This window comes from Olea europaea, chromosome 4 (assembly GCF_002742605.1).
Source record: "Olea europaea var. sylvestris chromosome 4, O_europaea_v1, whole genome shotgun sequence".
In the NCBI taxonomy this organism is placed as follows: Eukaryota; Viridiplantae; Streptophyta; class Magnoliopsida; order Lamiales; family Oleaceae; genus Olea; species Olea europaea.
Genome location: NC_036240.1, coordinates 13895439 through 13909674, shown reverse-complemented (window position 1 = coordinate 13909674; position 14236 = coordinate 13895439). Strand labels below are relative to the sequence as shown.

At 32.5% G+C, this 14236-nt stretch overlaps 1 protein-coding gene across 1 annotated transcript; it reads right to left on the bottom strand.

Moving 5' to 3' along the window:
- Positions 1-6777: 6777 nt before the first annotated feature.
- LOC111393066 (vegetative cell wall protein gp1-like) lies at positions 6778-7341 on the bottom strand. The gene has a single exon (XM_023018466.1). It carries the CDS (start codon positions 7339-7341, stop codon positions 6778-6780), a length of 564 nt encoding a protein of 187 aa, XP_022874234.1.
- Between the last annotated feature and the right edge of the window lie 6895 nt (positions 7342-14236).

Here is a 14236-nt window from a genome sequence, read left to right as displayed (position 1 = left end):
CTTAGTCATTAAACTAAGTTCATATATTTGATTTTTTAATCGCTCATCTATTATATTTTTTCATTCTTTAATGACTAACATTTGACTAGGATGAGAACTGTGAACAAAGTCCTTACAGTTGTAGCATTGCAAGTGAGAATGGGTCATTGGAGTTTCAAAATGCTGACCCTTATTTTCCAACAAAGGAAAATTATTAGATAGGGGAGGTCCTAGAAAGGACTTATCAGGAGAATGTGGCGTCGATATAGGAGGAACATTAGACAAAGAAGGCTCTATAATAGACTTATGACGATGTGGCGCTAATGAGATGGGTGAACGATGGTACTATGCTTTTCATATAGAGCACTAATAAGTAACTTGTAGTCCCAAGGTAAAGAGTAAGCGTGATTAAGAATAATGATACCTAGAAAGAAAAGCTCATGCCTAAGTTAATCTTTTAGACCTTGTATAAACCTACTCAAAGTTAAGGTATCATCCTTAATGACATGACATTTCATTTGAAATTCCTCAAATTGAGCAGTATACTCAGTCACTAACTAATTCCCTTATTTAAGGGTAATCCATTCAGTAATCCATTCAAAATCTAAGCAACTATCAAAAGTAGGAGTGTCTAATTTAATGTCTCTAAAGAAACTCTCCTTATGATAAGGAAGATAATTAATACCGTGACGGTTATAGGCCCGTTTTCACCTACGAACTTGATCCCTATCACTACAATCGTATCGAAAATATTTTCAATCTCCTTGTCAATGACGATAATGTCTATTATGGGATACTTCAGAATTATCCACGTTAATCGAATTAGCTTAAAATTGTTCAAATTAGCATAAAGAGCCTCACTCTCTTCAGGAGTAGCAGTTATTTGGGTTTGGATAGCCGCTATTTATCGGGTGAGTGCATCAAATAGTAAAGGTTCCATGGAGAAGGTACTGAAATTAGAAGTGATAAGATGATCACTATGCAACTACATGCACTATATTGCCAGCTAAATGATGTACAATATAGAGATCAATGAACAATAAGTACTGTTGAGAATAACAACTTGAGCCCTTTTTTTTAAATTTTAAATTTTGGGATTAAGCAAATCCAAATATTTCAAACTAGTACTGTTGATTCATGTAAAATAGCAAAGCAAGGGCTAAATACTAGCAAAAAACCTAATTACTTGAAAAAAGTTGGGGGGTTAAAAGCAAGTGTACAAATGATGAATCAAAATCTCACATAAGGTGAGTGGGGAACCAATGGGGGTCAAGTCATTCAATGATTCTGATCAAGTGGAGTTAAGGCTAATATTATCAAAGTATCAGCAATACAAGATTTTAATTGATACAATTTTAAAAATAAAGCAGTAGTATAAACTAATAATAAATAGAGCTCGCAAACTCCCTGTTATTTAGTTGCACGAACTTATGCTATGGGGGCCCAGTTATGCTAGTGTCCTATCCTTCTTTGCAGATGTCTTCCACTCCAGAAGTCACTCCATGTTTATTGTGATTTATATGGTTATTGCTTTGGCTCTATTACGAGTTAGAGATATGGTGGAATATTATCTGACAGTCAATTGAACAATAGCCACTAATGATCACCGGTGAGAGTGGCGGTCGTAGACGGCTGCTTTGGGTTATGTTCTTATCGGCACGAGTTATAACTGACAGGCAAGTATAATTGATTCTTGTTGTCGGTCGTTAGTTACCAAAGAAGAAGATGGTGGTATATTGGATAGCAGATAGTTGGATGTAGAGGGTTATTTTGTACGTTGGTGGCTGTTAGAAGTCTTGGAACACATTGAGAATTCCATTTTTATGGAATGGCAGGCGACTTACAGCAAATACAAGGTGATGACTGGCGACTGTGACTGAGAATGATAATGACGGTAACAAAGCAGGTGTGAATTGGTGCTTATGGGTGACGTCGTTGTAAGAATAAACAGCACCACGTGTTGGATGATGTGCTTGGCTGGATTGAGCAGTGGCGGTGGTGACCGTGGCTATGAAGGTGGTATTAGGGTGTGATTGCGGTTTGCTGATTTTAGTGGAGGTGTCCCCAACTATAGAGGTTGAAGACGAGTCATAAGGTTGAAGATGAGATGATGAATTGTAGTGAAAATAGGCTTAGGTTTGGGTGGTGGGCTGGGTAGTTGGGTTCTCTTTTGTGATAGTTAGAGTTTAAGTTATTAGGCTGGAGGAATTGGGCCGTGGGAGTTAGTAGAATGGCCAAAGGGGTTAGGGATTAGGAAATAAAGAGTATTTGTGGGTATATATGGGTTGTTATAGGGTATGGGTTAGGGAGATTTGCGCTAGCATTATATGTGGGCTGATTATAAGTAGATTTGAGTGTTAGGGTTGGATATTGTGGAATAACACTACAATTATTAGCAGTGGCAACAAGAAACGAGTTTTTTTTCTAGAAACTGATGAAAGACTAAACTGAAATTTTCGGAGGTGAATAGCACCCGTGAACAGTAGATTTTTTTTCACAAAGAATGAAAACTACTGCTCTTACGCTAAATGCTTTTTACTTATGCTGTTCCAACAAATTTTGTGCAGAAGGCAAGAAGAAATTTTGGATTGTAGATTAAGCTTATCCAAGTTTTGGCTCTGATACCAAATTTGATGCAAGATACAATAAAAGGCAGCAAGAAATGGGAAGAAATTGAAGAGAATGTGGGGAAAAACCAGAGAAGAAGCAGAAATTCAGGAGAAAAGGAGAAGGAAGGAAGGAGATGCCACACCCAATTTCAATTCATCATATTCATCAATTATTTCAATTACATGGCAAACAAGGTATAAATAATAAAGCAAAACCTTAAAGAAAAATGGCCAAGCCCACTAAATAGTAGTCCAACTAAAACAAACAAAATAAATAAGAATCCAAATAAAATAAAATAAAATATAGGTGGATGTTCTCATCATGAACCCTATTTGTTATTTATTTCTAATTTAAGACTCGTAGTTTAGTAATTCTTGTGTTTCTTGATTAAATTTGTATACATGTTGCACTATTTTAGTTACTTGTTGTAGTGTTGGGAGACTTACAATAAATTTAGAAAGAGACAAAATAAACATATGCAATATATATTAAGAATAATATTTATAACTTATGCAATCATATAAATAATCTAAAATTTAATGCATTTCAACCATCGAATTCAGGCTAGAAATATATTCGGGTCGTAGTTAGGATAGATTTAATTTGTCTTGAAAAATAAAATTATATATCATAACTTTATCAATTGTCAAGAACTCATGAATGGAACTAGATTATAAATCAAGAATTGAAATGGATACCAATAGGCGAATTCGAAATTCAATACAGTCATCTATAATTTTGCTAAAAACCAAACTTTTATTGCTTTCTTAGAATAATTTAGCAAAAATAAATTTAAAATCTCCGTTTTGGTTTACATAATTCAAATTCCATACGAGACAAGTAAACTTGAATTGAATTTATTCCCTATGGGTTGATATTCTTAACTCACTAAATCTATTATCTGTGAATGATCCGTATACTTGTGGATTTCGCACGAACACTAAACAAGTATATCTAGGTTCAAAAGGTAATAACAAATCATTCAATAAATAATAAGTTTCAGCACTATTAACATAATATAAAAACATATCCTTGATAACTAGTGCTAATTGTTGTGATTGGATGAATGAGTTTATAAAACTATTAATGAAGTTCACCATGAGGTACAAATATCTTTAAAGTAACAATGATACTAGAAGAATTTTATCTATGTGAACTTCAAGGTGGTGTCATTTCAATAGAGTGTTAGAATTTCTCCCTAAAAGTTGAACGAATAGGATAAGTATAAGGCCATAAAAGTATTAAACGAGTTTGAAGAACTCGTGAAATTATAACACTCGTATGTGCGATTTCACTAATATTGTCATAAGGAATAATTGGTTCAAAACTATCATGCTATCTAAAATTTCGATAATACTTTGTGAGATTTTCACTGTAGTTAAATTCAAATAGAAAGATATATAATTCTTACGCACAAATTTTGCTAAATTTGAATTGTGAATGACATTTTCTTTTAAATAAGTGGAGGATTGTTTTAAATTTGTTCAAAAATGTATAATGTTTGTATATTGGTTCTGGACTCGGGTCTTTAATGGGCCAAATGCAAGGATGAAAAACGAAGGCAACAAATGAAAAACTGGCCATTGAAAATTTCTAACATGCGTACTCATGGGTTAAATTTCCATGTACACATGGCACTCATAGTAGAAAATTGAAGCATTTTTGCTTCTACCATGTGTATGCATGAATATAATCATGCGTACGCATGGTTCAAAAACTTCGTCGTTTCACTAATTTTTTATTTGAATTTCTTGTGTCTTTTGGTGGAAAGTTCCCAACTTTTCACAAGTGTGGAGCCTTTTCATGGTATAATATTAGAAACTTATAAATAGGTGATAGATTTTAAATTCCAAAACATAAGAAACGACAAGTAAATCATTACTTGAGATATTCCAGTTCATTCATCAAAAATTCCAACTTCTTAAAGTTTTTCAACAAGTTCAACTAGGAAGAGTCAATTATGCTTTTTATGCTACTTCCTTGAAGGCTTGTAAATCCTCTAAAGTATTTGTCCCCTAAAAGCATACTAGATAAGACAAATATCATTTTTAGGACAATGTATCATATACGTGTTCGAACCTCATTGTTCATTTTATCTTCTTCAAGTTTCCATCTCCTTCTTCTCCTATTCAATATTTCCAACAAAATATAATTTTTAAAAAATCTCTCCCAAACATACCTTAACACTCTTCATTTTTACTGAAAAATGTAGGCTTGGACATCGGATAGATCAGTATGAGTTTTTTAATAAATGGAACCATCCATCATACTTCAGGTATTTCATAAATAGAACTATTCGGGTACTTATCATTATTTGAACCAAACTCAAATCCAAACTGTCAATTCCAAATCAGGTTCGATTCTACCCATAACAATTTTTTATATACATTTAATAAATATTTCCCTATTGAACCTTTCGATATGTATACCAAACATGCTGCTACTCGACAATATTTTGCAAGAGAGAAAATCTAGCTAAAATTTTTTTCAAGAAGCAAAGAATTCTAGCTATATAACTCAAAATAGTGGAAACTAAAAATCACACAAAGAGGAAAAAATTTAAAACATCAAAAATCAAATTACAGTTTGAGAAAAGTAATTTTTCTTAATAAATATTCTTTGATCCATATATGAGGCATTCTACATCCTATAATTTAATAATGAACAATACTTAAATTCTTTTACCTTTTAAACTAAACTGAAAAGAAATAATAATTAGATATATATAACTATTTTGTATGAAGGAAATGCATTCCACATATGAACTTGCTTTGTTTGAATATATATATATATATGTATGTATATATATATATATATATATATATATATATATAGCGTCCAGAACATTAAAGAATGCGTAAATACAACTTAGAAGGGACTTTTTCAGGTACAATTCAGAAAGACAAAATTAAGAGATCAAGCAAGAGATTGAAGGAAACAATGCGAAGAAGATCGATTCAACTCCAAAACAATTCTATCTTCTTCTTCTCCTTCTCTCTCTCTCTCTCTCTCTCTCTCTCTCTCTCTCTCTCTCTCTCTCTCTCTCTCTCTCTCTCTCTCTCTCTCTCTCTCTCTCTCTCTCTCTCTCTCTCTCTCTCTCTCTCTCTCTCTCTCTCTCTCTCTCTCTCTCTCTCTCTCTCTCTCTCTCTCTCTCTCTCTCTCTCTCTCTCTCTCTCTCTCTCTCTCTCTCTCTCTCTCTGTGTATATATATATATGTGTGCTTTCATCCATTATGAACTAATTCTTCTATCTATGGTTTGTTTGATGTAATCGACACATGTTTTGATATTTGATAAGTATTTCTTTGAAATTTTCAATCAAGTTTATTTTTGTTATTTGAATATAATGCTTTCAATTAACTGGCTATTGATTGAATAAACTCATTTTTTAAGTTTTGACAATCGAGATAGCAAACCTTAAGAGTGATCATAAAATAACACAACCTAGGTTCTATATGTTTCCTTTGGAGTGTTTCCACGTAAGAGCCATAGAGCATGATAATTTCGATACTTTTATTTTGGAATAGAGATATTGAAATTAAATTATAAGAATAACTGTTACTCGACGGCACTTGAGAGAGAGTAGAGATTCTTACTTATAAAATTGAAAAATCAATTTGAGATAATTAGAGAATTGAGAAACATAATCGATAGTTAAATGAAACCAAAAAAAAATCGAAAGTTCATCTTATCACATTGCTTAAATCTTTAAAGCTTGCATTAAAATCGTTGAGTTAGTCAAATATTCATGTAGATTAGATAAAACATTGACTATAAATTCAATCGTCTAAATAAAATAATAGCTATTTCATTATAATACACACTTAGTGAAAATTTAAATTTCAATCTCAATCACTATGAGTTCGATATTTTAACTATACAGTCATGTTACAAAACTTAACAACTGCGCAATTGTGATATAATTAGTACAGAATATATGTAACAGTAATATAGCCACCCTAATTACAACCACGTATTTTGTAATTACTATTCATTATTATCCATAAATTTTGTAAAATTACATCACTAGTTTTTGTTAGTATTCTTACCGGAAAAACTGAAAAATATAACAAAATATGAGTTACACATACATGGTACAACAAATTAAACCCAAACGGATTACTTTATTTAAATGTTTTTATTACATAATGAAACGTTATTAACTTACTGACTAAAAAACTGAGCCCATCTACACTATAATTGGTGACGGCATGATCTTGGGTTTCCTTGGTGGGGGTGGCCCAGGCTCCGGCGGTGTGATATCCGGCGCATGTGGTGGAAATATCTCAGGATATCCAGGTGGTGAAGGACTTGGTGGCCGCGGCGCCTCGGGCACAGGCGCCGAAGGATGTGGCGGAATCGGGAATTCCGGACCTGGATTTGATCCAGGTGACAGCGGCGGCGGATCAGATGGCCTTTCTTGTGGAACTAGATCAGATATTGGAAGAAACGGACTCTCAGTCATCTCCAGCGGAGATTTTACTGAGCCATCATTACAGGGCTGCTTCAGATTTTTGTTGAAACTTTGAGATGAGAGAAGAGCTCTTGAACTCGATGCATAAAGGGGAATGGATTTTCTTGTGGACGAGATTGCAAAAGGAGGAGACATATTTGGTGAAACTGTTAAGGTTTTTGCAGCAGCAGATATAAATTGCATGTTATAGAGAAACGTGGCAATATGAGGACACGTGTAAAACAAGGAACCAACAACGAGGCTCCGTCCGGCCGTTGAAAACTTGAAATTTATGCGCATTCTCAATTATATTATTTAAATTCAGTTGCTTTTTGTTTAATTATTTTTTATATTATTTAATTTTCCTCGCAATTATTATTTCCTATGCTCAATTTTCTTAATCTGTGATGTAATGAGTGTATACGTGTACGTGTTATTGTATGCCATCTTAATTAGACATATATTATTATTATAAAGGGGAATTAAAAAAAAAAAGTAATTGCTTATTATTCAAATTGTATATCATTCACGTATGAATTTCTTAATAATCATGGACTAATAAATAAAAGTATTTTTAGTTTATTTTCTGAGATTTTTGGTTGATAGAAGATATTGGGAGAATGTCTATTTTCTTATTGTTTTCTCATTTTAAGAATTTGTATGTCCCTTTTATAAGTTTCAGTTTATTTTAGACCATGATTTGATGTTTTATGAAGTTTATGGCGTGAAGAATTCGCCAATATCTCGAGTACTTGTGTAATGTCGAAACAAGACCGAACCTCCATCGATCTCATATTTTTTTAATGCTTCGAAATCTATTTTGTTTACTTTTTGTGTGCTACGACAAATCATTTGATGAAATCCCCTTGGACTATGTAAAACTTCTTAACATGCTTCTAACTAAGTTTGGAATCTTAAAACTTACTTGAAATTCCAAGAAACAATATTTGAATTACTTGCCTTTGGTTGGTTGCTTGCCTACTACTGTTTTGGTTAGAAACTTGATCACAAAATGAAGAGCTTGATATTCACAATCTAGTAACCAACTTTGAGATATTAATATTGCAAAATTAAGTCACCACACTCGTGCAATTTCACTCTGTTCTCTACACTTGAATTTTGCATTATCTTCATGATTTTGATGTTGCGGGAGTTATATGAAAGCTGTTAGTTATGGAGGTTAAATTTCAAATGTAAACCTCAACTAGTCCATTCAAACTCATTCCATGCTACTCTACATGGGCGACCCATTTTATACCAACATCTCCAATTCTCACATGATAAGTTTAACCTGATTATATTATAATATCTATTATATCTATACCAATATCTCAAGTTCATACAGGTAAATGGATCGTGCGACTAGCAAGTTAATTTAAGAGCACACAACGCAATATACTTGTTAGGGATATATAAAACTCTACAAAAAGGAAATACATTTCTTTCTATATCCCAGACATATTTTGTAACATCAATTCAAGTATTTCTGACCTCTCAATAAATCAAATAATATACTCAACTTTTTCATTGTATTCACAATTATATCACAAAACTTCTAAAGGTTAATATAATTATCTGGTCGGTGAATACAAGCCGAAGTGTTGACAAAAGTCATTCTTTTATACCCGGATCCCTTAACTTCTAGTCAGTTGCTTTCCTAAATGTGTGACATCAAACCGAATCAACCATAATTATTAGCAACATGCTAAAGAAGCAACATTGGAATAAAACTTTGAAAACCAGTCAACAATTATAAGTGTATATAAATAAGGTCATATGTGACTCGGGGACTCTCATAATGAAGAAGCAGGGATCTATTCTTTTATTTCTCATTTATCGTTAAGCCACACATAGTATGAAACACGTGTTACGATATTTTCTCACTTTCTTATGTTGTATGTCTTATCAACAAATTAAATATATTGTACAAATCTTAGTTTTGATATTTCTCAATGTCTAACCTGAGTTCTTCTTATATTTATTCCTTTAGGCAATCCCAACCAAGAGCTCGATCTGACTATAAAACATGTCTAATGGATGGTGAAATCCATTTCAATTACTTGTTATAATTTGATCTTGATATCCGATTGAATCATGTACACAATATGATCGCTATATCTCATCTCAGTACACCTCAAAGTGTCTGAAGCAATTACCGTGTAAGTAAACCTATTTTAACATGTTTGACGTACTTTGTGTGCATATAAAGTTATAATCTAGTAATCACAACAAAAGATTACTCTTAACATATGAACTCAAAAAATTATTTTTTAATGGACATGCGAAAAATGTTTACACAGTACATAATTCAAATTCTACATAATCTCATAGATTTAACATGAGTAACAAAAACATCTCTAGGGATAGGTTTTGTAAATGGATTAATTATCATATGGTGCATAAAAATATGTTGTAAGTTCACTTCTTTCTTTTCTATAATGTCTTTAGTAAAATTATATTTGATGTCAACTTGTTTGGTTATGTTGTAATCCTTACGATCCTTTGTATATATGATAGTTGTTTGACTATCATGGTAAATCAATGTAGGTCCCATGTCTCTACTAAGGACTCTTAGGAGTTGAAAGAATCTTCTTAGCCAAACAACTTCATTTATTACTAAAGCACATGCTACAAATTATGTTTACATCATAGATAAGAAAATGAATGTTTGTTTCCTATTACTCCAAAAAAGTACGCTATGATTAAGCAAGAATATACATGTGGAAGTCAACTTGCACTTATCTAGGTCTCCACCCCAGTCAACATTTGTATATCATTTTAATCACAAATCATTCTCTTTATAACATAGGGAATAGCTAGTAATAACTTTCGGGTATCTCATATTATCTTGACCATTTTTTAGTGTCCTATTCTAGGATGAGACTCATATCTACTGACTAGACCTACGGCATAACAAATATCAGGATGAGTATACATCATAACATACATCAAGTTCCCAACTATACTAGAGTATGGTACTCTAAACATTTATTTTTCTTCAAAAGTCTTATGACAGATGCGAAGACTTAGAGTCCCTCCTTTAGAATAGGAATATCAATAGGGCTGCAGCTTTTCATTTGAAACGTTCAAGAGTTGTTTTTATATGTAACTCTTGTAAGTAAGAAAGAAGTCTCCTTGAATGATCTCTATAGATTTTAACATGGAGTTATGATCTGGCTTATCCTTTATTTCAAAATTAGAAGAGGACCATTTCTAACGGTCTTAACAAACTCTTTATAATTCCGGGCTAATAGGATATCATCCACATAAAGAGAAAAAATGGATATTATCAACATAAAGAGAAAAGAAGTTTTAATGTCCATTTGGTGTAATTCTAAATCTAAATGTGCAACAATAGCTAGGGGTAGACAAATAAAATTAAATCTCACAACTGGTGAAAAAGTTTCTTTATAATCTATACCCTTTTGTTGAGTATAAAGTTTTGCTACCAAGTGAGTCTTATACCTCTCTATCGACTCATCAACTTTACACTTTATCTTGAGAACCCATTTATTCTCAACAGCTTTCTGGCCAGGCACAAAATCAAGCAGGTTCCAGACATGATTTGATTTCACAGACTTTATCTCTTCTTTCATTGTTTTCTTCCGATTTTCCTTTAATGGGCCTAATAGAGCTTCATGTACAAATTTAGGCTCTTCATTGTCCTTGGCGATACTAGAAATACTTGTCTTTTAATCTCAAAATAACATGTGTGTATACTTTTTCTAATACTCTTACGAAATAGATGCACCCTATCACTTGAAGGTAAATTGATCCCACATGGATCAGAGAGAGGAAATGCATGTTCTTATACTTTAATCAATTCATCATGGACAGCTCTATCATCTAATTCAAATAAACTTTCTCCATTTTCTAGTTCTCCCATGCTAGGAAAATCAATCTCATGAAATGTCACATTACACGACTCTATCTCAATTATGTTCCATCCTGATTTTTACCTATAAACACATATCTTTTGGATTGGTCTAGGTATCTTATAAAGATACACGTTTTACGTCGTGGACTCTATTTTCCAAACTTACTTGGGAAATTATCGATATAAGTAGCTAATCCCTATAAGACAACTCAAATCAGGGGATTTACCTATCTAAAGTTGACACAATGTAGTAAGCACCTATATTGAGGGAACTCTATTCAAAATATAGTTCACAATCAAAAAGCATTTTTCCAATAGGAATGGATAAGTTAGGCCGTGCCATTATAGACCTCACCATTTCTAGAAACATTTTATTTTTCCTTTCAACAATACCATTTGTTGTGGTGTAATAGGAATAGTTAACTGCCTAATGATTCCCTTATCATTACATAATTTTTTGAACTCCTCGGGTATATATTCTTGGCCTCGATAAACTCTTAAGGCTTTTAGCATTCTACCTATTTGCTTTTCCACCACATTTAGATATCGTCTAAAGTATCTAATGCTTCCGACTTATGAGAAATCAAACAGACATAACTAAATCGCATGAAATCATCAATAAATAATGATATGAGAGGCTCCATATCTTGCCCTCACATTTATAGGACTATATATCTCTTAATGGAATAACTATAATGGAACTTTTGCCTCTCAAGGCTTTACCAAGTGGTTTTCATGTTGGTTTTTCAATTAGGCAATGTTCATAAGTAGGCAACAAAACCTTAGAGATTGAAAGTTAACATTGGCGGATCTAGCACCTGGCAAGCCCCTGCAGCCACGCTTGCTAGATTAAGCCATTTTTTATTTTAGCCTTTCCTTTTAGCCAAGTTGGCAAGCGCTTACACGCCTTTTTTGGATGTCCCGGGTTCAAAACTTGTAACAACCAATTTATTGTATAATATTGTTAGTTATACAGTTTTAACCAAAAACTAGTGTGATAAGGAAAGCCTGAAGGGAATCGAACTTGCGTGCGCCTTTTAGAAATATTGACAGCTTGACAATTATAATACTTGTTGAGTTGTGATGTTAAAATTAACAAAATAATATATGTTAGATTTTACCGGGTTTAATGCAATCATAAAAATTCAAACAACATGCTCTTTCTTTGAATCATACAAAATAACAATATTATTTGGTGAGTATGATTTATTCTTTTAACAAAATTATATATGTTCAATTTCAAAAAAATAATTATTTTATTTAAATTTTAAGCCTTATTTGATTCCCATTTAATTCAGAATATATTTTTTTCTTTTGTTTTCAATCAAACATTCTTTAATAAAATAATGTTTCACGCAAATTCAATATTTTTTCTTATTTTTAACTACACATTCTCCATCAAATCATTACTCAAAAATGCATTTTTTTGCAAAAAATGACATCAAAAGAACTCTTAATATTTTATTGCGGTCCACGGTCCACGGTCGACTATCAATGACCGTCTGTATTGACTCAACATCCTGGATTCGCCACTGGTAGTTAACCTATTCATTCTTTCTTGGCCAATATGTCCTAATCTAGTATATCATACACATGTATTAACATTCACATCTTTAGAAGAAGTAGTTAAATTCGTAGAAAAATAATGATCAACATAATAGTTACAAGTACTTGGTTCACAATCTGACAACATAAAACCACCAACTACATATCCAAATACATAATATATAAAATCATTACAAATATGAATAGGAAGAACACAAAAGTTTAAACTAAACCCTATTCTAAAAGAACAATGATAGAAATTAAATTCCACGTATCCCTGGTGAACACAGGATATCATGAAAGAGAATAGTACATCTATCATACAAATGCCACTTGCATGTAATGGTCTATTTTACCTCTATCTTTGTTCCCAACATATACCCACTTTGTACTAGATGAAAATCGACGAAACTCCACAAACACTTACTGGTCCCTATTTACATAGTTGTCGCTCCTAAGTCGATACGAACATACGATAAGATTTAGTGAGCATAACAGTATTTGAAACATAAACAATACTAAAAAAGGTACTTACAAGAGCTAACTTCTTTTGGTTCAGGGCATTCTTGAGCAAAGTAACTTAACACCTAAAACCTGTAGCATTTTAGCTTGCTTTTGTCTTTCTTCTTTTCAAACCACTTTCCTTTCTTGTTGCGTTTAGGTTTGTTCTTTTTAGGTCCCAATATAGTCTATTTTTCTTTGACTTCTCACCTTCAATCCAATTCATCTTACACTTAAAGCCTAAATCTTTTCCAGAACTAGACTTAGCCACAAAAGCATGTCTAAAAAATTTAGCTACACCAAGCGCTCATCCTCTAATTCCACATGTCGGATAGCATCAGCAAATGTTTTGATGCTATTATTAATCAAATTTCCCAATTATTAGGAAGGGAGTAAATCAAAGCCTAAACTTCTTGTTCATTAGAGAGTAAGTGACCATCCGATTTCAACTCCCTGATCATGTTGAAATGGTCCTAACATGCTATGTGATATTGTGATTAGGAGATTTCTTGCAAGTGTCAAACTTAATAATCAGCTATCTGAGTCTAATCATACTAGTGACACCATATCTGAGTCTGACCATTATAGTTGAAAATTGCTCACACTCATGCATAAGAAATTATCCACCACGGAACTTACCAAAATTGCTCGAATAGTAACATACTTCTTTTTCATGTCTGGCAAATATCCTAATCCCTTCTCTATTGACCAATCAAACCAACCTATAGATCTTTCATCACGTGGTTACGGACCTCAAGGCAACATGTTCTCCCAGCACATTCCAAATTTTATGGCAGCAATCATATAAATGTCCATTCATGCACACGTTATTTTGCAATCACATAAATTAAGTTTTATGATAATTTAACACTAGACATGGAGTCGAAAGTTCGCTAAGTTCTTAATCATCGTCCATTATCATAATATTTCATTATAACAAAAATTAATCCCATAGTGTAAAAACTTAAGTTCTAAGTTAGAATTACTTAAACTCTCCCAACCTTAGAAGTCTTACTCAATTAAGCAATAAAGTATGTATAAAGTAAGTAAGATAATACACATAAAACATATATATAAACCACAAAATGTCAAATATGTACATGCGATCAAATTAAACTTCTATATGCAACTACTAGTCATAAGAAGATTATTACATAGATATGGTTCGATAATTTTATTGAATTCACTACTACTACTAGCTATAGAGAGATAGCCTGTCTTCTTAACGTTCTAGTTTTCTTTGTTTCATTTTATTATCCAAATCCTAATTAG

Excerpts from the sequence above, each read along its gene's own strand:
- LOC111393066 (XM_023018466.1), bottom strand. The coding sequence starts at position 7,341 with ATGCGCATAAATTTCAAGTTTTCAACGGCCGGACGGAGCCTCGTTGTT.